The 26,387-nt window shown below is 40.8% G+C and overlaps 1 protein-coding gene across 1 annotated transcript in view; it reads left to right on the top strand.

Moving 5' to 3' along the window:
• Positions 1–26,387, top strand: part of LOC145342419 (dynein axonemal heavy chain 5-like) — a 230,601-nt gene that overhangs the window by 180,917 nt on the left and 23,297 nt on the right. The window contains exons 69-78 of the mRNA XM_080187984.1: positions 2,610–2,853; positions 4,664–4,778; positions 4,947–5,137; positions 8,372–8,493; positions 12,006–12,158; positions 13,837–14,082; positions 14,619–14,838; positions 17,491–17,696; positions 21,262–21,465; positions 24,812–25,027. Coding sequence (XP_080044110.1) covers positions 2,610–2,853; positions 4,664–4,778; positions 4,947–5,137; positions 8,372–8,493; positions 12,006–12,158; positions 13,837–14,082; positions 14,619–14,838; positions 17,491–17,696; positions 21,262–21,465; positions 24,812–25,027 — 1,917 coding nt within the window. The remainder of the gene's footprint in view (positions 1–2,609; positions 2,854–4,663; positions 4,779–4,946; positions 5,138–8,371; positions 8,494–12,005; positions 12,159–13,836; positions 14,083–14,618; positions 14,839–17,490; positions 17,697–21,261; positions 21,466–24,811; positions 25,028–26,387) is intronic.

Raw genomic sequence — 26,387 nt, 5'->3', positions numbered from 1 at the left:
TAGCCCGGGTAACTATAGGCCGGTGAGCTTAACATCAGTGGCAGGTAAGTTGATGGAGAGGATTCTTAGGGATAGGATGTACGCGCACTTACAGCATTGCAATCTGATTAAGGATACGCAGCATGGCTTGGTAAAGGGGAAGTCTTGCCTTACGAATCTGGTAGAATTCTTTGAGGAGGTGACAAAAACGGTCGACGAAGGACGAGCCGTTGATGTCGTCTATATGGATTTCAGTAAGGCGTTTGACAAAGTCCCTCATGGTAGGTTGGTACAGAAGATTAAAGCTCATGGGATATGTGGTCAGGTATCTAGATGGGTAGAGAACCGGCTTGCAAAGAGGAATCAGAGAGTAGTAGTGGAGGGGTCTTTTTCTAGCTGGAGGTCTGTCACTAGTGGTGTGCCGCAGGGCTCAGTACTGGGACCTCTTCTCTTTGTAGTGTATATAAATGATTTGGAAGAGGGAGTAGGTGGTGTGATCAGCAAATTTGCTGATGACACCAAGATGGCTGGATTGGCAGGCAGTGAGGAGCAGTGTCTGGCAATACAGCGGGATATTGATCGGCTGGTTGATTGGGCAGATACATGGCAATTGGAGTTTAATCCGGATAAATGTGAGGTGATGCATTTTGGCCAGAATAATGTAGGGGGGAGTTATATGGTAAAGGGTAAGCCCATAAGGAGTATAGAATTGCAGCGAGACCTGGGGGTGCAAGTGCACAAGTCTTTGAAGGTGGCAGTGCAAGTGGAGAGTGTGGTGGAGAAAGCTTATGGTATGTTAGCCTTTATAGGAAGGGGTATAGAATATAAGAGCTGGAGTCTAATGTTGCAGTTGTACAGAACGTTGGTTAGGTCGCATTTAGAGTACTGCGTCCAGTTCTGGTCGCCTTACTACCGGAAGGACGTGGAGAGTCTGGAGAGAGTGCAGAGGAGATTTACCAGGATGTTGCCTGGTATGGAAGGACTGGGGTATGAGGAAAGATTGAAGAAATTGGGGCTCTTTTCCCTTGAAAGACGCCGACTGAGGTGGGATCTAATAGAGGTATATAAGATTATGAAGGGTATAGAGTAAACAGAGGTAAGCTATTTCCTATGATAGAGACACGTAAGACAAGGGTCCATGGACTTAAGGTGAGGGGGGAGAGGTACAACGCAGATATTAGAGGGACGTTTTTCACACAGAGGGTAGTGGGGGTATGGAATGCTCTGCTAAGTAAGGTGGTGGAGGCAAACACGCTAGAGTCATTTAAGAGTAACTTAGACAGGCACATGACTGGGTTGGAGTTGGGTGGATATAGGAGATTGTTTTAAGTAAGGGTCATTAGCATTGGGGCGTCCCTGGTAATGTAAATGGATATGGTATGATAATAATGTTTTTTCTCTTTTCATTCACAGGTTTTAAGTTGGTCCGCCTCGTGTCCAACAAGGGGCATACACGCGATGGGTCGTACTGGGGCTGCTCTTGGTTGTTCGAGATTGGCCTAGTGCTTCATATCGTTAGTGTGCCTAAACAGGACCAGATACTGGGCAAGACGACAGCTCAGTGACTATCGCTGATTGCTGTGCAGACACATGGATTTGGGCCGGTGTCTGTGGGAGTTTGCGCATTCTCCCCATGCTTGCGTGGGTTTTCTCCGGGTGCTCCGGTTTCCTCCCACACCCCAAAGATGTGCTGTTAGGCTGATTGGCAGGAATAAATTGTCCCTAAATCAGATTCCCTCAATCTGGATGGCCATAAAACATTAGATAGGGGTTGTGGGTGGAGTAGGGGGACTGGTGGTGTTGAGATGGCAGCGCGGGCTCGTTGGGCCAAAAGGGCCTGTTTCCCGGGCTGTTTTTGTTCTTTGTTCTTAACCTGACTATATCTCATTGCAGCCTCTTTGTGTCCTCCTTCGAGCTTACTTTCTCACCTGGCTCTGTTATCATCAGGAAACTCAGATCCAATACTCTCTGTCTCTTCTAAGTTACTAATATAAATGGTAAATAGTTGAAATCCCACTACTGAACCTTGAACACTCCACTAGGCACAGTCTGCCAACTTGAAAATGCCCCATTTATTTCTACTGTCCTGTCCATTAACCAATCCTCTATCTGTGCTAATATATCAATTCATGAGCCCTTTATCTTGTGTATCAACCCATTGCGTGGCACATTGAATGCCTTTTGGAAATTTAGATAGATCACATCTACTGGGTTCTCCTTTATCTACCCTACTAGTTACATCCTCAAAGACTCTAATAAATTTGTCAAACAGGATTTCCCTTTCCCTGCAGTAAAATGCTGAATGGGTCCTACTGCTAGCAAGTGCGGAGCAGGAGAACTCACTTTTTGATCTAATATCAAGGCCTGCTGTAAAAATCAGACCAATGTTTGAGATGATTTGGAGTCTGTGGGAACAGCAGATTATTGACAAACAATTTTAAGTATTGAGACTAAACAAATGCATTAATATTTAGTTTAAATTAGAATATTTAAAAAATGCATAAATAGGTAATGTTCATTTAGTTTTTCGGACACGAAGTTCTCAAGTAGGAGATATTTCTTCTCAAACCAGGAGGAGAGCTTGCTTTATAATTACACTATAAATAATTCTGTTGGCAATTTTTGTTTAGGAACTGGAGAGAGAGCGGACAAACCTGATGGAGGATGTGACTGCAAATAAAAGGAAGATGAAGGAGTTAGAAGATAACCTACTTTACCGTTTAACAACTACCCAGGGTTCCCTTGTGGATGATGAAAGTTTGATTGTAGTACTTCAGAACACTAAACAAACAGCTGAAGAAGTAACACAGAAGTTAAAGATAGCAGCTGAGACTGAAATGCAAATAAATACTGCCCGCGAGGAGTACCGACCAGGTGCGTCGCAACTCTCCGTGGAATTTGATGCATCAAGTCAATTGGTGTATAAACTTAGATTTATTCTTCAGAGAAGACATTTGGAGTTTAGTTTACATGGTTAAATTTGAATTTATTCAAATGGTTTCTACTTTGGCTTTGAAGGTCTGACTGAAGCAATTCAGACAGTAGCTTTTGACTAACAGAAGAGAAACTCCTTGGGTCTTAATGCTGCCTCTTGCACATTTATTTTTAATTATTTGACAATAATAAGTTTTCCAGCCTATTGATATATCTTTATTGATGTACTGTATAGTTTCCAGAGGTAAATGCTTTAAGTTAAGGCTGGAATTTTGTGCCAGCAGGATCTTGTTTACAGATTTTCCCTGCCCGCCTATGACATTCCACCCAGAAAAGTCAGGAGCCTCATTTCAATTAATTATAATAATATTCAAGGATCTCCTTACCGTATCATCCCCCCACATTGAGATCTTCCCTACACCTGTTTTTTTTAAATGGAAACCAGGTGAAGTGATCCTGCCAGGGGTCACACAGTTAAGTACAGCACCCAGGGAAGAGGGACATGCCTAGACAGTACTCTGGTAGTTCCCTGGCACTGCCCTGGCACTAACCTCTGTGTGAGGGCAGTACCGGGATAGTGCTAGGGGTCAGTGCCATGATGCAAGGAGGCAGTGTGGGGGGGACCTCTTTGGGGACGGGTGGTCCATTGGGGGAGGGCCTCCTGAAGTCCATGAGGGGTGGTGCATGGAGGGGTTGCTGGGGAAGGGGCCTCCACATACATGGGGGTGGGTAATTTTCTTTTTTATCAGTGAATGGGGACCTTTTTACGTAGGGCAGCAAGTGCTAGGTTATCAGGTGAGAAAAGTTGACTGTGCTGAGTCATTCTGCCCAATTTGTCCATTCTGCCCTTTTTAAAACCCTTAAACTAATCCCAGTTGCCTGCGTTTGGCCTCTATACCCATCATACCCATGTAACTATCTAAATGCTTTTTAAAAGATAAAATTGTACCCGCCTCTACTCCGCCTCTGGCAGCTTGTTCCAGACACTCACCACCCTCTGTGTGAAAAAATTGACACTTTAGTATCTCTCCTCTCTCCCCTTAAACCTATGCCCTCTAGTTTTAGATTCCCCTACCTTTGGGAAAAGATATTGACTATCTACCTTGTTTATGCCCCTCATTATTTTATAGACCTCTATAAGGTCACCCCTCAGCCTCTCACGCTCCAGAGAAAAAAGTCCCAGTCTATTCAGCCTCTCCTTATAATTTAATCCATCAAGTCCTGGTAGCATCCTAGTAAATCTTTTCTGCACTCTTTCTAGTTTAATAATATCCTTTCTATATTAGGCTGACCAGAATTGACCAGAGGGGAAATGCACACTGGTTTACTCACCTTAGCCAGCACTCTGTGCAAGAATGAGAAAATTCGGCCCTCAAGGTGTAATGTGTCAGTCCACAAAAACAGTTAACTAAACATAATTTCTTGGTCCAGTTCTTTGAGCCAATATTGAATTTAAGACTGAGGTTTCAGACACCATTGGACAGGATTTCTGGCCGCACTCACCCCAAGTCTAGAAAATTCCACCCGATGTCAGTGGACCTTTGTATGGTCTGTGTCCTGCCCGTTAAGATTCCTGTAGTGGATGGGATGGGAAAATCCCACCCATTGTGCTGTTTATAACAAAAGAGGAGCTTCTGTGCAGCATCTAAACTTTTTCCAGTACTGGTTCCAAATTTGACATTAACTTTGTGTTACAATAAGTTACCATTGCAGTAGATGAATTATCATACATCTCTTTATTTTTACACAGTGGCTACCAGAGGCAGCATCCTTTATTTCTTGATTGTTGAGATGAGTATGGTGAATGTGATGTATCAAACGTCTCTGAGGCAATTCCTAGGGATCTTCGATCTGTCACTGGTCAGGTCTGGTGCCACAATTGTATTTACTTGGATTTACCAGTCAGATTTACCTTCTTTCTTGTTGCCAGCCTCATCCTAATTTGCAATGTAATTTTTATTTTAAATCTCTGCGTGCTATACTTAATATAGTTCCTATTACTTTTAATATGTTTTCATAATCAATTCCACCAGGTCTGCTAAAAGTCCATTCACCAGCAAGCGAATAGTATGTATTATTGATTATATGACGTATGAAGTCTACACGTACACAGCTCGTGGGTTGTATGAGCAACACAAGTTCCTTTTCACGCTTTTGCTCACTTTGAAAATTGATATGCAATGCAACAAAGTTAAACATGATGAATTTCTCACGCTCATTAAAGGTATGTTACTTCAAAAATAAGTCAAGTAGAACCACAACTTTTTAAAATTAGAATGCTTTTATTATGGATGTCTAAGTTAGAGAGCATGTGAACAAGAGTGAGTTTTTAATTGTAATCTAAGTTGAATAATTAATTTTTGCTTTGAGAAGGGTCTGCCACACTGCTCCATATCAATAACAAATTGCATTTACATAGTGCCTTTAGCACAGTAATAATATTAAATTAATAGTCAATGAAGTGAAGAGCATTATCTTCAATTCTGATACTCTATAATTATAATTGGATTATGTTTGTTAAATATACTTGTTCCTTCTTACTTCTGAAATTTTGTCTAATGAAAGGATTCAACTGAAGCAATAGATAAAGCACATTTGAAAGAAATTATGTCGTTCCCCCAGAAGGATTTTGTTTAAACATATCCACTAAATGATCCAATTATCGTAAATGTATCATAAAATCATAGAATTCACAGCACTTCAACCCACCACATCAGAGACAATGTTCAGAAATAACTATCTACATAGTCCTCTTCCCATTGCCTTTTTAGTTTTGTCCAAGTATTTGTCCATTTTCCTTCTGAAAGTAGTTATGGAATCATCTGCTAGCACTGTTTTGGGTAGGGTCTTACCATATCATTGCAATCCTCAGCATATACATGAAAAAAAATTAACCTTTTACTGTTAATCAGCTATTGGTAAGCAGCTTAGAAACATAGAAAATAGGAGCAGGAATGGACCATTCAGCCCCTCAAGTCTGCTCTGCCATTCAATATGATCATGGCTGGTCCTCTGTCTCAACGTGATATCCCTGCATCTCCTGATACCCCTTGATGCTTTTAGAACCAAGAAAGCAATTTCTTTCTTAAATATTCAGTGACTAGGTGTCCACAGCCTTCTGTGGTAGAGAATTCCACAGGTTCACCACCCTCTGAGTGAAGAAGATTCTCCCCATCTCAGTCCTCAAAGGCCTACTCATATCTTGAGACTTTGACTACTTGTCCTAGACCCCACCAGCCGGAGGAAGCAGCATCTCGGAATCCAGTCTGTCCATCCCTGTCAGAATTGTATATATTTCAATGAGATCCTGTCTCATTCTTCTAAACTTGAGTGAATACGTGGCTAGTTGATCGAATTCTCCTGAAACAACAATCCTTCCATTCCAGGAATCAGCCTGGTGAACCTTCGCTCTATGGCAAGAATATCCTTTCTTAGGTAAGGGTAGTAAAACTATACATAATTCACCAAGGCCCTATACAGCTCAGTAAGACATCCTTGCTCCGGCACTCAAGTCCTCTTGCAATGAAGACCAACATAGCTTTTGCCTTCCTAACTGCAGCATTGTATTAAACTGGAAACATGTGTTGTATAATGTCGATTTTACAAATGATTTGCAGAGAATGGCATCAATGATAATTGTGGTTTTAATTGGATAGGTAACTTGCTTTGTTTAACATGGAATTTGTTAATAAGACATAAACCATTGAAGCATTTAAGGTGTAGACTTTTTCAAATGGGTGAACTAAGATGGACTAGCCTTCCACACATGTATTTATTTTGATATGTTATAGAAATTAATAATGAATGTAATTAAAATTGCTGTTTGACATGTGGCGGATAACTTTAGCTTTGTAGCTTGTGTAAAGTGAATGATACAATTTTTCTTTCCATTGACTTAAATCGGGGCGATGTAACACATTCTGCTGATTTGCTATCACCCATTTTATACAAACACTCAAAGTCAAAACCATCCCTTTAGTTTATTCTATAGAATATTTAACATTTACAGGATACAGGAAATTTCTCTTCTCTGGTTAGAAAGCAATCCTTCTGCTGATGTCTGAGTTATATTACAGAAGACCGTGCAAATTCAAACCAGCATGATACAGGCACCTGGAGGCCTTTACATCCTCATAGCTTTACACATGATCAGTTACACTGCTGCTCGTGTGCTGCATGTCCAAAATTGTTTTACATTGATGCTAAAGTGGAGGTATAACAGGGCCTTAAATAGTGATTGATTTTAGGAATATGGTGTGTTGCAAGCATCATACAGTAAGCAAGTGGAACTCAACTTGGTGTTTTGTTATCAAGTGAAATTCATACATTCCGAAAATTCATTTTTCTACTTGTGAATATACACATTGTTATATAGCTTTTAATTTAAACACCTTCTAGGCATTCCAGTTTAATGAGACAAACAAGGACAGTAATTCAATTATTTCTTTATTTAACATTTCTAGTACCAACTCAAACATAAACAGTTGCAACTCATTTAACTCTTTACTGAACTTTAACTCTAACTGAACATCAACTTTCAACTGAACTTTAACTCTTAATCTGCACTTTAACTTTAACTGAACATCAACTTTAACTGAATATCAACTTTAACAATTTAACTGAAAATAGATACTACCAAGTTTAGGAAAATCTTGACCAAGAAATATCCTCAATGTAGAATCTATCTTCTCCTTCTCTGAAGCATCCTTCAGGGCACAGGTCTTGTTGCAATGGGTGGTCTCTTCGAGTTATCGCTGCAAAACAAAGGCTCACATGTCTCTTCACCTACAATTCTCCACTTGCGTCTGGAAGATTCTCTGTCATCCAGCCAATTGTGTAAGCAGAAATCGACCACGTGGCTCGAACATCCAGTGAAATTACTTTTGAATAATGCCATTACGCTTAGTTCAAACTGTATACTCCATACATAGAACAGCCATAAAAAACAGAGATACAATATCTGGGTCAATGTAAACAACTTCCCTGATCTGACCAACACAGGAAGCTTCAGATCACAGCTCCCAAGCCAGAGACTCTTTACAACTTGCATCTGGTTTTAATCTGTAAGTTGACCAAATGTCCCGGCATGCTTAGCTCTGTCAGAATCGCCATATTAAAGCAACTATTGCCATTATTGTTGTTAAAAAATTGTTGTAGCTAGTCTTTCTCTGTCCACAACATGAATATACATTTTGTTGAGGGAGCAATTCCTTTTACTTTATCTCCATAACTCTGGCTTAGTTCTCTTTGAACTGTTGGATATTATTTCTTGGGCAGAGGAACAAGCAGCCTGCTCTGTAGCTGTTGTGTACTCAGCTACCAAGAGGTCAGAGAGGGAGAATTCTGTAACCTATCTAAATCAATACATTGTATTGTGACATGGAAACATTTATTATGTTTTTGAGTGTGGTCTATATATTCTGTATACATTATATGTATCCTATCATCTGAATTCCAGGTGGTGCCTCTCTGGACCTCAAAACCTGTCCCCAAAAACCTGCCAAGTGGATTCTTGATATGACCTGGCTGAATTTAGTTGAACTTAGTAAACTTCATCAGTTTTTAGACATCCTTTTCCAGGTAAGATTGAAGGCAACTGGTTAAAAGTAATTGGATGTGTTATTGTGGTGATTAATAATAATCTTTCATTGTTACTGATTCAAACTTTAGCAAATATAGATGCATGAGATTTATGTTAAATTTTTGGATGTGTTTGACCCAGCAGATCTAATAGTTGACTTAATCTTCTGATCAGAGCTGCAGATGGTTAGTACTGCTGCCTCATACCTCCAGGGGTCTGGGTTCAATTCCAGCCTTGGGTGACTGTGTGGGTGTAATTCTCCCAAAAAAAAATTCAAAGTATCAAATTCGCATGAAAACTGGAGTATTCAGCTGGTTTTTCCAATGGGTGTTCAGAGAAGAACCTCCCATATTCTGCAATGCAGAGGTCACCAGCGTGAATATCATTAGATTTTAGGGAGTGGGCCTTATTCTTGATGGAGACGCTAAAACCAACAGGCTTCTGAATATGCACAGTGGCCCCGAACGGTTAGCCTACCTCTTTGCAGGCCAGTCTGGGACCCCAACAGTGCTGCGCCTCTGACCCCTCCATGGCCCAATTGCAGACGCCTTCCCCCTGACCATTTCTGGGCCCAACCCTGACCCCCAACCCATCCCAGAGCACCCCAATCTCCAGCCCTCCCCCTCCACAGCTCCCCCAGCAGTTCCGGCCCTGCAGCAAACAGACCCCCCCCAGCCCGCCTCGATTTTCAGATACCAAGAGGCAGATCACCCCCCCCAACCGACGCCCCCCTCCCCCAATCGCTAGCTTTCCTCCTGCCCCAACTGGTCCCAATGGCACAGTGGCAGTGAGCCCCCACCCTCACCGATCACCCCTAAGCCTGGGCATCCCATTAGATTCCGCCCCCTTGACACTGCCTGGTGCCCAGTGGGCTGTGCCAAGGTGCCCCCTGGGCACAGACACTTTATCCCTTGGGCAGTGCCATGGGGGAAAGTCTGACACTGCCATGGTGCCAATTTCCATGAGCACTCTCCTACTGCCTGTTTCCGCTGGGGGCCCCAATGCACCCCCCCTTCACTCCAGTGGGTTTGTCCCGTTAGCTCCCCAAAAGTGGGAAGCTACTCTATATCCTGCGAGCGTGAAATATTCTGGCAGGATGGGAGACGCTAGCGGACCTGGAGAATTCAGTCCTGAGCCCATTAATTACATTTATAATACATTTAAATAAAAATTTAAATAACTTATCTGTCTTCCCGTCGGTTTCCAGCACAGATCTGATGGCGCCAGAAATTTGGCGCTGGGAAATGAGTTTGTGACAGGAATGCATGCGCAAATGCACGCGTGCCTGGCTGTGCGACTCTTCCACCTTGCTGCGCTAGAAAATTAGCTCAACGGGGTGGGAAAATCACCCCCTATGTGTGGAGTTTGCACATTCTCCCTTTGTCTGTATGTGTTTCCTCCGGATGGGTTTGGTTCCTCCTACATTCTAAGGATGTATAGGTTAGGTTTACCTGTGGTAAATGTGTGGGATTATGGGGTCAGGCTGGGGAATGTGCCTAGTTAAGATGCTCGTTTGGTGCTTTTGTGTAGACTCGATGAGCTGAATGGCTTCCTTCTGCACTTTTGAGATCTATTGCAGTCCACATAACTAAAAGAAGTGCAGCAGCTTCAAACATTTAGAAAAAAGTTACAAAAACAGTCAAAGAATAGAAACACTTCAAAGTGCTGAGATTCACTTGTCACAGGAACAGTATGGTATACAGTATGTGCAGCAATGGGAACCTGGTGGTCAGAGACCAGGGTGTCAGCTGCCTGCGAATTAAAAATTGAGAAAAATAAAAATGGCTGATTTAAAATGTTGAATTAACTCACAGCTTCCTCTTTATGATTGAGCCATATATAAAAAACATATATTGTAAAAGAACTAGGACAGATACTTTCAGAGGTAGGAAGTGTTCAACCGGACTACTAGAATAGTAGTTTTTTCACTCAGATGGTGGTGAGTGAGTGGAATCGGCTGCGGTCGGTGGTGGTGGAAGTGAACTCGTTGGGGTCTTTTAAGAAACTTCTGGATGAGTACATCGGATTTAATGGGATTGAGGGTTATAGATAGGCCTGGTAGGTAGGGATATGATCAGCACAACTTGTGGGCCGAAGGGCCTGTTTGTGCTGTAGTGATGTTCTAGAATATTACAGGAAATCAGAGCAGAGTAGCAATGGTATATTTCATAGGAATTGGGAACTGGTCTGCTAAGGTGCTGGGGAACTGAATGCAAAGAATCAGAGCTGATGGGTTGCTGTATTGTGTAAACTGAAACACAGGAAAAGCAGATTATGACTCCATGTTTTGATCAAAACCATTTTCTTTCAAATTTGAACACTGCCTTATGGTTCCTTTGATATTTCCTTCTTGTTTTAAGACTTGGGAAAGTGAGTGCAAAGTATCAGTTCTGATGACATACTGGAGTTGCTGAATGCAGAGTATCAGGACCAGCAGAATGCTGGAGCAATTGAGTGCAGAATATTGGGACTGGTTGAATGTTGGGTGCAGAATGGGACCCAATTGCCAGCACTCAGAGTGACTGGATATCATTGAGCAGCAATGTGCAACACTATTTCTAAAGCAAATTACCACAGTGAGAACTGATGTAGTGTCCTAAAATGTGCAATCAGATGTGCTATAATCTGATGGATTGGTGCACTAGAACCAGCTACAAGAACCAAAAAGAGATACAATTGCATTGAAAAGATCCAACTTGAATATAAGAAAGTGAAGTTAAACAAGCTGTAAACTAAAGATTAGTGACTATTGATAATATATATTAAGAGAACTGGAAGCAATAGGTGTGTAGATGAGGATAGGGCAGTTGATGGAATCTACAAGGAGGTCAGTAAAGCTTTTGACAAGGTCCACATGGGAGGCTGATGACGAAGGTAAGAGTTCATGGGATCCAAGTCAATTTGGCAAATTGAATCCAAAATTGGCTTAGTGGCAGGAGCCAGACGGTGATGGTTGGAGGAAGCCTGTGTCCAATGGTGTTCTGCAGGGATCACTTCTGGATCTGGATGTCACTCGGAGGTATCTAAGTTAGCAGATGACACAAAAGTTGATGGTGTGGTAAATAGTGAAGATCAAAGCCTTAGATTACAGGATGATATAGATGGGCTATTTGGATGGGTAGTTTGGTAGCAAATGGAATTCAACCTTGAAAACTGAGAAATTATGCAATTTGGGAGAACTAACAAGGCAATGAATGATCGGATCTGAAGAAGTGCAGAGGATCAGAGGTACCTTGGTGTGTAAGTCCATAGATCTCTGAAGACAGCAGGACAGTAGATAAAGTGATTAAGAAGGCTTTTAGAATACTTCCCTTTATTAAACAAGACATTGAATATAAGAAGTTGTGATGGAACTGTATAACACACTAGCTAGGCCACAGCTGGAGTACTGTGTGCAGTTCTGGTCACCACATATGAAATCCGTCGTGACTGGAATTTTACAGAGGAATTCCATTTCCTTAAGGTACTAATGCTTAAGCAATTAACAGCTGTTCATTTATTACATTTATAGATTGCTCGCAATGAGAAGCAGTGGAAAATCTGGTATGATAAAGATGCTCCAGAAGAGGAGGAGTTCATACCTGATGGTTACCATCAATCTCTGCATTGTTTTGGCAAGCTTTTACTGGTCCGATCCTGGTGCCCAGATAGAACGATTGCACAGGTGGAACTTTTGTAAATAAAGACTGAACCAATAACTTGCTCAGTAAAACTACCACTTTGGCATAGAAATACACAGAAATGATTAACAGACAAGCTGTTCCATTCCACCCAGCCAGCCAGTCAGTCAGTGTAGGTGTTTGTTTGGCACACAAGCAGCTGTCCTAATCCTATGTGCTCTGTTCTCATATTTCTTTATTCCATTTCACCCAATTTATTTCCAAACTTATATCTTTGCCATACTTGCACTTCATCAGAGCATTTTCAACTCTCCTATCCCTATTACAAGCTAATTGAATTGCCAATCTTCCCCAACAAGAGTCATCTGATACTATTTGATTCCAATGCAACCCATTTGACAGTCTTGTTCTTACCATCCCCACAGGAATCCACTACTTCATATTGGTTGGAAGTAACCTGTTCTTGCTTTAGCCTATCCCTCCTTAAATTTTAAATTCATTTTTATAGAATGTGGATGTCGCTGACTGGGCCAGCATTTATTGCCAATCTCTAACTGCCCTCCATTTCAGAGGGCATTTGAGAGTCAACTCACTTGTTGTGAGCCTGGAGTCACGTGTTGGCCAGACCAGGTAAAGGGGCAGATTTCCTTCCTTAAAGGACATTAGTGAACAGATGGGTTTTTATAACAATTGACAATGGTTTCATGGTTATTATTGGAGTTTTAATTCCAGATTTTTATTGAATTCAAATATCACCATCTGCTTTGGTGGGATTTGAACCTAGGTATCCAGAGCATAACCCTGGGTCTCTGGATTATTAGCCTACTGACAATTCCACCATGCCACTGCCTCCCCTTGCTTTCCTGATATCTGGATAGTCACCACTCCTTCTTTGACAACTGTAAGCTTCCTGTTTCTAAGCAGGATTACTGCCTCTGAAACATTTGTTCCAGAAATCTTTCTCCTTCCCTGACACGTAAATGGCTCCAGCTTCTATGAGTATAAACTGAAATAATCTCAGCTAGAAACAATGTTCTCAGATGTGTTTGTCCATGTTAACTTGAAGCCTTGCAACTCCCTCAACTTGAAGAAACCGCCCATCACTGCTCCTCCTGTATTGCCATTCTTAAAACTTTATCTAGTTTATAAATAAAGGAACTGTTGGCTGTTCTATTCTTCAATGAGAAAGCAAAAGACAGACACAATGAACACTGATTTTGGAGATTTACTCATTACTGTAATGTTGGCAAACACAGAAGCTTTGATTATGTGGAACAGGGTTTCAATTCTGGCGGAATTTTCCCATCCTGATTGCCACGGGAATCTTAGCCACGGGAGGGGTGAATCATGCAAAGGTCCGTTGACCTCAGGCAGGAAGTTCTGGCCTTGGGTGAGTATAGCTGGAAAATTCCGTGACAGTGGCAAAAATACCCTCTGGGCAAAGCTAACAACTGTTACAAGTATAACTGTTTCTTAAAATGAATGACCTTACTGCCTTCTTAACTGAGGTCAGGTAGTTGTGTGAGGTTCTGTCAGGTACTGCACTGACCCAATAGATTGTCAGAGTCAACAGGCCAATGGAGTGATTTTCACAGAACCTCATTGTATTTGTATTCAGCTCATTAAGAACTGCAGAAATGTTGCACTTAATTTTGAAATTTTTGTGATAATTTAGCTTAAGATGTATTAACAAAATAGAGACCAATATTTTTATGCACTTAGGCCCGCAAATATATTATCGATTCTATGGGTGAGAAATATGCGGAAGGTGTTATTCTGGACCTTGAAAAAACTTGGGAGGAATCTGACACCAGAACCCCTCTCATCTGTTTCCTCTCCATGGGCTCTGATCCTACAGACCGCATCATTGTCCTTGGGAAGAGATTGAACATTGAGACTCGTTATGTTTCTATGGGTCAGGGCCAAGAGACACATGCGCGCAGATTGCTTCAGCAGACGATGTCAAGTGTAAGAGGATTAACATTTACCAATTTATATACAAACCTGTTCATTACAGGTATCTGTGTTTCTTACTATCTCTGTGGCTAAAGATAGAACATCTATCTCTGTAACCTTAATTTGGCAGATTAGTTCAGTTAGCATGTTTCTTTGAGATTGTGTAATTTTATTGTATAGAGGTCTTGAGAACAAGCTGCTGTTGTAGAGATTTGAACTACCTCCTGCATCAATGTATTGCCACAGGACATTGATACATCAACAGCACTCCGAATTGATCACTGTACAATTACATTCTCTTCTAATGGTTAAACTATTGATCTCGACAATTTAATGGAGTGAGTTGCCAAATAGAAGCCAGCCACTAACCATTAAAGAAGTTGAAAAAAAAAATCAGGAATAGAGTCTATTTTGGGACATTAGTATAAAAACCACAGAAGGAAAAGAGAAAGTGACCTCATATCTTCACCTTTAAATAATAACTGTTTTGTGCTGGCTTTTAAATTCATCTGCAATTAATGTAATTGGCTTTTGGGATTCACTTTTAGGGAGGTTGGGCTTTACTTCAGAACTGCCACCTAGGACTGGATTTCATGGATGAACTGATGGACACAATTACAGAAACTGAGACTATTCACAACTCATTCCGACTGTGGATAACAACTGAGGTCCACACGCACTTCCCCATTACTCTGCTGCAAATGGCAATAAAATTTACCAATGAACCACCTCAAGGATTAAAAGCGGGTCTGAAGCGAACATACACAGGTTAAAAAAGTCAATTTTTGTATTATCTGCCAAAGTAGCTTAAATGACTTCCCATGTATGCATCAATACAGACTGTGTTCAAACCTAATGGAAGTTTTACAATTACTTTCCCTCTTTTAATGTCCTGTCTCCTCCTGGAGGCACTGAATTCACTGGAAGGTAGTTCAATCACCAACAGCTTTGACTGCTCTTCTTGCACTTTACTTAAGTTACCATTTTTCATATGTAAGCCATGTTAATGAGCTAGGTATCCAAATATGGAGAGGGAAGGGGTATTGCATCCCAATCTTATCCTCACCCAATGTCCACACATGCACATTCACAATGAGCAATCACTACATTTATAATGATCATGATCCATCTCATTTAAGAATGTAACTGTCTTTGCTAATCCAAGATTTATGCAAAAATTGCATTTGCTTTTGTTTAATTAATATTACGCAAATTAAATATTTGCGTAAAATGAAGCACAAATTATTGTAATTTGGATCGGTAATGCACAATTGGGTGTCTTCTGTTTCCTAAATTGCCATTCGTATTTGAACATATCTTTATAATGGACTGAGACAGGAGATTTTTTAAAGAGGTTTCCAGCACAGTAAAGCAGTCAAACTAGGATGTAATGAAGGTGGCAGACTGAGTCTACATTAAACAATGCTTGCATGGAAAATAAAACGTATTCTATACTCAGTCGATAAGTATATACCAATCCATTTCTTTCTTCTCCATGGCCACAAAACTACTTATTCTGAACATGGTTTCTTCTTTTCCTTCCACTACAATCTCTTTATCTTTTACTGGCCTTCATTGCAAATATCTCCTTTGACAGCTGCAAAAGCTACTTATATATTAAACAAATCTAAGATTATATTTTTAAGCCTAAATAATTATAACATTTTTGGAACTTGGTATTCCACATAGAATAACTTGACCTTTGTACCTTGCGTGCTGTACTATTTCTTATTGATCACAAATTTGGCGTTACAGAATTGTTTGGAAAATTGCTTTATCTGCATTGATTAAACATTATTTGTAGACCAGCATTCCATGCATTTTCATGTTGTGAGAATCATGGTTTTCCAGCATAGTTCCACTAGCTGTAGGATGAAATTATGCTGTGGGGAATTTTTGGAGTGTTAAATACAGTTCAGGACCTGGATATAATTTGATGTACTCTCACACTAGGAATTTAATTTCCAAGCCTCACCTGATATTCATCCTACGTTATCTCTCAGCATGTTTTGTGTTGGCTCAAATCATCGCATTGACAGCAGCCATGGAGAATTTTCAAAGCCTCCCTACCATCCTAACTGGAGGACAGCAGATGGAGATATTTAAAAAGAACAAAAATTGCCAAATCTTAGAAATATAGTAATCAATTGAAAATTAATGTTTTCTGCTGAACACTGCCCTGCCCTTTATTAAACCATACAGTTGTAAGGGCAATTAAAAGTCATAGAATCCCTTCAGTGCAGAAGGAGGCCATTTGGCCTGTCAGATCTGCACCGACTCTACGACAGAGTATCTCACCCAGGCTCTGTAATCCCACATATTTACCCTACTAATCCCCTTAACCTACACATCTTGGGGTACTAAGGGAAATCAGTTTAACCTACACATCTTTGGAAGAAGAAACGGAGCACTCAGAGGAAATCCATGCAGACAATGGGGGGAATGTGCAGACACCACACAGACAGTCACCCAAGGGCTGAACTGAACTCGGGTCACTGGCATTGTGAGGCAGCAATACTCACCACTGTGCCACCATTCCAACGACAAAGATGTAGAACTGGACTGACATATAGGCTAGACCTGGTGAAGAGAGCAGGTTTTTTAATTTATTCACAGGATGAGATTTGCTGGCTAGGCTAATGTTCATTGCCCATCCCTAATTGTCCTTGAGAAGGTAGTGGCGAGCTGCCTTCTTGAACCACTGCAGTCCAAGTGGTGTCAGTACACCTATGGTGCTGTTAGAAAGGGAGTTCCAGATTTTGACCCAGCAACATTGAAGGAATGGCAATATATTTCAAGTCAGGATGGTGAGTGGCTTGGGGGGAACAGTCATGTGTTTGGAAGGTGCTGTCTATGGATTCTTGATGAGTTCCTTGTAGATGGTATACATTGAAATTGAAACTAAAGGAGATGGCATACATCAATTCAATAGACAATAAAGGAGGTGATGACAAAGGGGAATATAAGATAGTCACTCATAATCCAGTTTGAGAATTTAGGAGAAACTTCAGAGTGTGATGGAGCTCAGAGTAAATAAAGAAAATGGGATAACTGCATTTAAGGGGAAGCTGGATAAGCATGTGAGGGAGAAGGGAATAGATGAATAGTTGATTGGGTTAAAAATGATGAAGGGTAGGAGGAGGCTTAATGGGAAATAAACACCAGCATAGACCCATTAGGCCAAATGTAATGTAAGTACTGTGCAACAGTGAATGGTTTCTAAATCTTTTAATGCCTTCTTTAAAGATTTTACATCAAACCTTCAAACTTTCTCAAAACCCTTGCTTATACCTCAGGATGTGCCTAAGATGAATTCATCATTAATTGAGCACATTATCTACTTATAGCAGATACGCCTCATAACCTTAAGGATCGCAATGGGATCTCCACCAATGCACTTCTACTTTTGTTATCTTTAAGGTATCAGCCAAGACCAGCTAGATGTTAGTAACACATCTCATTGGAAACCCATGCTATATGCAGTGGCTTTCCTACATTCAACTGTGCAAGAAAGGCGTAAGTTCGGACCTCTTGGCTGGAACATTCCTTATGAGTTCAATCAAGCTGATTTAAATGCTACAATCCAGTTTGTGCAAAACCACCTTGATGATACAGACAGCAAAAAGGTACAATCCTTTTTCTCAAAGTTGAGTAGCCATTTTGACCTTTCCCATTCTGACTTTGTTCCAATAAATGTCCTTATATTTCTAAATAGTAAGAATTTTCACTGAATGCTGGTGAAATCGTGCTTGCAATCCTGCAGGAAATACAAAAAAAAAGTTTGTCCTTCTATTTTTTCAAACCCCTTCCTGTTCTTGCTGCATATCATAATAGATTACGCATATTAGGAACTTGGAAGTGGTTTCGTCCTGTTAGTGTAAAAGGGGTAGGCAGATTTATAAAACTAAAACCTCAAATTAATCATGTTCCATGAAATTATGTAGAAAATATGTTACCATCATCATTCACCTTCAGTATTGAAGAAGACCAGCTTAATTTGTCATCCAGACATTGGGCTGTGTGGGTGCGAAGGCGGCTGATAAATCTTATCTTGGCATGGAAGGTTCTAGTGTAGTGGGGACAGGAAAATGAGGCTGGCAGGTAACTGGGGGCACTGTTCTTCCTTTATGCTTGTTTTGGACTAACATTATCCATTGTATTTCGTATGCTGATGTGCAGATGGCAAATGCATTCTTCTAGGCCGAGTGGCCCTGGACAAGGTCTTGCACGATGCAGTGTCAATTCTAATGTCCTTGAAGGAGCTTTTCAGGGTATCCTTGAAGTGTTTCTTCTGGCTGCAATGGGAGCATGCTCCGTTCTGGAACTCTCTGTAGAAAATTCCCTTCAGGAGTTGGTTGTCAGGCATTCTGATTGTATGTCCAGCCCTTCAGAACAGTTCTTTGTTGTAACATTGCGAAGGTGCTGACCATGCCAATTCTCCCGAGGACCTCTGCGTCTGGGACATTGTCTTGCCACTTGATATTGAGGAGCTTGCGAAGGCAGCAAAGGTGGAAGCAATTGATTTTCTTCGCGTGTTGCTAGTAGACAGTCCAGGTCTCACTCATGTAGAGAGGGACAGAGAGAACGACTGCTTGATAGACCTTAAGCTTTGTTTTTAGATTCAATCCTCCACATTCCCGTACTGAAGAGTGAAGTCTCCCAAATGACACAATGGCTTTGGAAATTCTGGCATCAGTCTTATCATCAATATGAATACAGAGTGAGAGGGTGCTGTCTACAGCGGTCAACTACTGATCGTTTACTCTCACTGTCAGCTCTTGATTGAACTTTCCTGGAGCAGATTGGAACATGACTTCTGTCTCCTTTATGTTGATGGTGAGAATGAAGTTATCACAGGATGTGGAGAATAGGTCCATAATGTGCTGCATATCTACTTCACTTCCAGCATTTAGTGCACAGTCATCAGCAAATAGAAAGTCACACAATCTAACAAAAGGACCTTGGTCTTGGCCTGGAGGGTTGCAGGTTGAAGAGCTTGCTAGCTAATTGGTAGTTAACGTCTATGTCTGGGTCCTCATCCTGGAAGGCGTTAGTAAGCATGGCTGAGAACATAATGCTAAAGAAGGCCAGCAGCAGTACACAGCCATGTTTCACTCCAGAGGTGAAAGGGAAGGGGGCTGAAGTCTCATTGTCACCAAGGGCACAAGCCTGCATGCCATTGTGGAACTGTCAAACCATCTGAATAAGTTTGTTTGGGCACTCAACTTTGCTCATAATCTTCCTGAACCCTTCAAGACTGACAGTGTCAAAGCCTTTGGTTAGGTCAACAAAGGAGGTGTATAAGTCAGCATTTTGTTCTTGGCACTTCTTCTGCAGTTGAAGAAAAGCAAACATCATGTTGATAGTTCCCCTGCTTTTTTTGAAACCACACTGGCTCTCTGGAAGTAGATCCTACTCAACATGTAATATGGGCTCATTTAGAAGGGTTCTGGCAAGGATCTTTCTGGCAATAGACAGAAGAGATATTCCTCTGTGATTGTCACAGGATTGGTGTTTGTAGATGTGAACAATGAAGCCCCCTTTAAAGTCTTGTGGAAGGACACCTTGCATCAATATTTATAAAATAGTTAAATAAAAATGTTATTTACAAAATAGCCTATTTAAGATCTTGTTTGCAACATCACTTGCAACTAAAAAGTGTCCTTTGGTGTAATAAAAGCTCTCAAGATTTTCATTGGAGCCTTATCAAACAAAATTTGACACCCACCTACATAAGGGCTAGTAACCAAAAGCTTGGTCAAAAGTGATAGCTCTTAAAAACTGTCTTAACTGAGGTAAAGAAGTGAAAAGGTGCTGTATTTCAAAGTTATGGGTTTAATAAGTTGAAGGCACAACTACTAGTGATGAAACAAAGAAAATCAGGAATGCAGAAGATTGGAGGATTACAGAGTTCTCAGAAGGCTGTAGAAAGTTACGGAAAAGTGACGTGTGAAGTCATCAAGGAATTTTAACACAAAGTTGATCATTTTTAATTCAAGGCATTGCTGGGCAGGGAGCCAATATAAGCTGGTGAGAACAGGCATGATATGTGAAATAGAAATGATGAAGATGCAGGCGGTAGAGTTTTTGATGAACTGAAGTTTATAGAGGGTGAAGATTGGGAGGCCAGCTAGGAGAGTGTTGCTTTGTCCAAGTCTTGAGGTAACAAAAGGATGTACAAAGAACAACACAGCACAGGAACAGGCCCTTCAGCCCTCCAAGCCTGCGCCCAACTAGACCATTCGTTTGTATCCCTCTATTCCCAGTCTGTTCATGTGGCTATCTAGATAAGTCTTAAACGATCACAGCATGTCTGCCTCAACCACCTTACTTGGTAGTGCATTCCAGGCTCCCACCACCCTCTGTGTAAAATACATCCCCCTGACATCTGTCTTGAATCTTGCCCTCCACACCTTGAACATCACCTCTTGTGTTAGTCACCTCTGACCTGGGAAAAAGCTTCCCACTGTTCACCCTATCTATGCCCTTCATAATTTTATACATCTCTATTAGGTCACCCCTCATCCTCCATCTTTCCAGGGAAAATAACCCCAGTTTACTCAATCTCTTCTCATAGCTAAGACCCTCCATACCAGGCAACATCCTGGTAAACCTTTCTTATACTCTCTCCAAAGTCTCCACATCCTTCTGGTAGTGTGGCGACCAGAACTGGATGCAGTATTTCAAATGTGGCCTACCAACGTTCTATATAGCTACAACATCATATGCCAACTTTTATACTCTATGTCCCGTCCAATAAAGGCAAGCATGCCATATGCCTTCCTCACCACCCTCTCCACCTGTGCTGCCATCTTTAAGGATCTGTGGACTTGCACACCCAGGTGCCTCTGTGTGTCTATACTCCTGATGGTTCTGCCATCTATTGTTTAGCTCCCCCCACAGGCCCCATCCCATAACCCATGCATTTACCCAAGCTAGTCCCCTTGACACTAAGGGGCAATTTAACATATGTTTGGATCAAACTTCTGCTTTTATAAGGATTACACCATCTCCAACTACTACAATGGAACAATACTACATGGTGTGTCACTACATCTCGTCATTTGATTTATTTTTTAAAACTACATTTTTCTAAAACATTGTTATAAACCATAATCATATTTAAACTTTTATTTTCCCGTTTCAGTCTGATTATGGACTAATGGGTGAATACTTCATCCCGTTTAATAGGGTGTGTCTTGGAATACAGTTTATTACATGATTGGAGAAATCCAGTATGGAGGTCGTGTCACAGATGATTATGATAAGCGACTGCTAAACACTTTTGCTAAAGTGTGGTTCAGTGAGCGTATGTTTGGATCAAACTTCTGCTTTTATAAGGATTACACCATCCCTAACTGTACTACAGTGGAACAATACTTACAACACATACAGGTTTGCTTTACATATAATATGCAAAACACATTGCATAATTGTGTGGTTATGATGTGACATTTTCGTGACAATTCTTTTTCTGAAAATAAATAAAAATTTACATAATAAATAAAGTTATGCTGTATCATTCTACTGTGACTGCAGATGACCCCAACTTTGATCGTTTTGCAAGTAATTGGGAGGGAAAAGGGAATAAAGATAGGAAGCTGACTGATGTGACCTGTTGGAGAGGGTACAGAAAAGATTTACCAGGATGTTGCCTGATATGGAGGGCATTAGCTATGAGGAGAGGTTGGAGAAACTTGGTTGTTCTCACTGGTGTGACGGAGATTGAGGGGAGACCTGATAGAAGTCTACAAGATTATGGGAGACATGGACGGAGTGGATAGTCAGAAGCTTTTTCCCAGGGTGGAAAAGTCAATTACTAGGGCGCATAGATTTCAGGTGCAAGGGGCAAGGTTTAAAGGAGATGTACAAGGCAGATTTTCACACAGAGTAGTGGGTGCCTGGAACTTGTTGCCAGGGGAGGTAGTGGAAGTGGATATGATAGTGATTTTTAAGGGCCATATTGACAAGTACATGAATAGGATGGGAATAGAGGAATATGGTCCCCGGAGGATAGGGGGTTTTAGTTAAGTCAGGCAGCATGGTCGATGCAGGCTTGGAGGGTCAAAGGGCCTGTTCCTGTGCTGTAATTTTCTTTGTTCTCTGACTTTTTGTGAGTTAAAGAATCATAGAATCCCTACAGTACAGAAAGGGGGCCATTTGGCCATCGATCACAATCCCATCCAGGCCCTATTACCGTAATCGTCATTTACCCTGCTAATCCCCCTGATACTAGGGTGAATTTAGCATGGCCAATCAACCTAACACACCTATCTTTTTGGACTGTGGGAGGAAACTGGAGCACCTGGAGGAAACCCACGCAGACATGGGGAAAAAGTGCAAACTCCACACAGACAGTGCCCTGAGGCTGGAATTGAGCCCTGGCACTGTGAGGCAGCAGTGCTTGCCACTGTGCTACTGTGCCACCTGGATCACAGGTCAGTAATTAACATGGTGTGCAGCACTCCACCCAGGAACTGCAACATCCTATGATTTCATGCCATTCATTAATTCTAGAAAGAAATTCATTATAAAAGTATATACTTGAAAGGAAGTACAATTTTAAGTTGCCCAAAAATGAGTTTGAGGCAAAACCATTTTGCCTAAAGAGGAAACTATCTGTATCTGTCTATGTAATAAGAACATCTGTGCCCACAGATTTCCCGTAGGTCTCCTTTTACCATACTTTCTTGTCATGCTTAGGCAAATTTCTTATAGAAAAGGAGGTCCAAAACCCAATTCAAATTGAAAATTGAATCCAATTCACAGTCTACACAAAAGAGTCATTCTAGGTCCAAGCTGACAAGAACAGTCATTACATCTGATCTCAGTCTTGATATTATGTTCAATCTTAGTCCAAAAGCTGAGAAGTGATCATCTTTTCAGAAAAGAAACAGTACAAGAATGTTATCCCAAATGCTAATTCGCAACCTGAAGAGTGATTAAAGCCTGAAAGTCCATTACCAAATAACAGTTAAACTCAATGGTCTTGAAGAAAATTTTGCAGTCTTAATGCAACCTTAACTGTAGAATAATACAACCTGCTTTGGAAAGTAGGTCACTCCTTTTTTTAGCTGTGTGTCATCTGATTTAATATGGCCAATGCTATTTTTTATATATAAAAGTATATTTGGCACACTACATATTGTTTGCTTAATAAAATAATAAAGTAAAATTTATAGATAATGTATGTAGTTAGGATGTTAATTTTTCATAACAATGTTTCATGCATATAACAAAGAAGCAATAAGGTAAAACTTGTGCAAAATAGTTATGCTGCATCAGTCTGTTGTGATTGCAGAAGTCCCCAGCTTTAATTGATCAGTTTACAAGTCATTACTATAGGTCTTTATCATGTGCATTGGAATTCCAACAATTAATTACTTCAAAGCCCAATTGTATCATAATGTAGGGAAGTATAGCAGCCAATGCGTCCAAAGCAAGCTCCCTTGAAACAGCATACATGTTGTGGAAGAAGGACCTGTTTGTGCATGGTACTTTGACAGAAGACACTGGGAGAACTCCTAATATTCCTCAAATAATGTCATTGGCCTGAATTTTCAGGATAGTAAGTGCTTGATGGAAGTCCTGCTTTGGAGAGCTGTTGGGCAATCTGCTGACAGCACTCTAGCCCCTCCAGACACAACACTGCAGTGGCCAGAAGAGGTACTCCAGTGGTGTGCCTGAGCCTAAGATGAGGGGCTGGACTTCAGGGGATGCCCTTTGCAGGGGAGGGAGAAGGATAATCTTGGTGTTGAGAGTAGACCTGGGGGAGCAAGGGCCAGAGCTCCTATGTTCCTGAGGGGAGGATCCACTACACTCCCTCCCACCTGATCTCAGGATTGTTCCATTTTCCATTCGGCACCCTGATCTAACTGGTGCCCACCAGCCTAAAAATTGAGGCTGGGCAGTAAAAGGCTCTTAAGTGGTAACTTAACAAGGATATAGATGGACTTCCCTTTCAAAATCCTGTCAGTCCTAGCATGAAATTGTATCTGGGCCACAGCAAGCGGTATCCCAGAAGAAATCATGTCCATGCAATTTTACACGGAACACAAAATTCTGGCCATGGAATCTATTATATTCACCCGTGCTGCTTAAATGATCCTTGGTATAAGTCTGGTGGCTATTCCAACAATTAAGGATCAAGGACTCTTAATTATAAAGTACAGCTTATTTAATTAGCTGAAATTGAAAATGTTCCTGAGGATTGAGTAAAGGAAAATAATAAGTCTCAGGAAGTTTTTGCTCCCTGTAAACTCATCCAGAGACTCATTGGTTCAATTATGAAGACGTAACCTGATAGGAGGCTACATGTTTGTTAGGATTGATTTGTTACATAAGAACAAAAGTAGGTCATTCATCCCGTAAGCCTGTTCTACTGATTAAATAGTTCATGGCCGACTGTACCTCAATTCCAGTTATTCATCATTGTTCCTTAACCTTTGATCAACATACAAAAATCTATTGATTTGAGTCTGACAAATTTCAGTTAACCCATTCTTCACAGCTTCTGGGTTTCTCCAATGAGAGTTCAGAAAAATGTTATAAAGGTCTAAAAATAGCTATTCATGCTTCATCTCTAGTACTTCCATAAAAGTTATGATGGAAGTATGGAAGAATCTGCAGAAATTTTCCCTCAAACCTACAAACTGAAAGATAAGTTGTGTTTTTTAAAAAACGCAAATAACTAAGAATGAAATTATACCTGTCGGCTTAATCTGTTTTTGTGTCTTAATAGAGCCTGCCAGCATATGACACACCAGAGGTGTTTGGCCTCCATCCTAATGCTGACATCACCTATCAAAGGAAACTAGCCCAAGATGTGCTTGATACAATACTCAGCATCCAGCCAAAGGACAGCGCAACAGGGATTGGAGAAACACGAGAGGCTGTAGTTGCCCATCTAGCTGATGACATGCTGATGAAATTACCTCCAGATTACATAACTTATGAAGTAAGTAGTGAGGAAAACCCTAATTTTCTGTATTTTGTTATGATTTTGGTGGAGACCAACAATGTTTTTAGTTATTTTTAAGGATCTGAAAACCCAGATATTTACTAAAAGAATGTTCATGGTTTATACAAAAGAATTTTACTACACAAAAATCAAAGAATATGAACTATATTAACTGCATCTATGTTAAATAGATTGTTACGTTAAAGAAAATAAAAATGCAATGGAAACAAATTACCTATATTATATGTCAAATGTTTTATCTCTACTTTCTTTCTACACTCATTAGACTTGCACCCTAAAGCTCTCCTGAGTTATATGTCAACAATAAGAACACAGGTGAAGATTTCTTAGCCCTGCCATTTAATTCTGACATGATTGTCCTTCAAATCTCCCCCAACCACCCAAAAGTTATAAAATCCTGGTTCAACATAGGCATCTTTTATGAGTGGTTACCTCAGCTCAGAGCTTCCCTTATAATATTCATTAATGGTGACGATTTGTAAATCTGAAACTCTCTCTTTTACTCTCAACCTCTCTCCCCCTCTCAAACTCTCTCTCACAAACTCTCTCCTTCGTGCTTCTCAGCTTGGCTATACTAGAAATCCAACTCACTGTTGGTAGAGTCCTACAGACAACAAGAGTTTTTTTCCTAGCAAACACTTCAGAATTTCAACCAAATTCTGCTGAAACAGATGTTTCTCTCATTCTATTTTAAACTCTCAAACTACTCTGCTCCAACAGAGAACCACCCCAAGGAACTTACTTAACCCAATAATTAACTTGTTGACCTTTTTTGTCACTGTTCATCTCCTAGGCAACATGATCACATAACCATTTAATGGAATCTAGCCTTTTTTTTAACCAGAACTCTAATTCTAGTTCTTAAAGGTTTTTGGTCATCGGTTTTCCCCCAAGATTATAGATATAGAGTCATAGAGGTTTACAGCATGGAAAGAGGCCCTCCGGCCCATCTTGTCCATGCCACCTTTTTTTTTAAACCCCTAAACTAATCCCAATTGCTCGCACTTGGCTCATATCCCTCTATGCCCATCATACCCATGTAACTGTCTAAATGCGTTTTAAAAGACAAAATTGTACCTGCTTCTACTACTACCTTTGGCAGCTTGTTCCAGACACTCACCACCCTCTGTGTGAAAAAATTGCCCCTGGACACTTCTGTATCTCTCCTGTCTAGTTTTAGACTCCCCTACCTTTGGGAAAAGATATTGACTATTTAGCTGATTTGTGCCCCTCATTATTTTATAGCCCTCTGTAAGATCACCCCTCTGCCTCCTATGCTCCAGAGAGAAAAGCCGCAGTCTGTCCAGCCTCTCCTTATAACTCAATCCTTCAAGTC

The sequence above is a fragment of the Carcharhinus amblyrhynchos genome, chromosome 4, assembly GCF_965287045.1.
Source record: "Carcharhinus amblyrhynchos chromosome 4, sCarAmb.v2.hapA, whole genome shotgun sequence".
NCBI lineage: Eukaryota > Metazoa > Chordata > Chondrichthyes > Carcharhiniformes > Carcharhinidae > Carcharhinus > Carcharhinus amblyrhynchos.
This window is presented reverse-complemented; position numbering and strand designations above follow the sequence as displayed.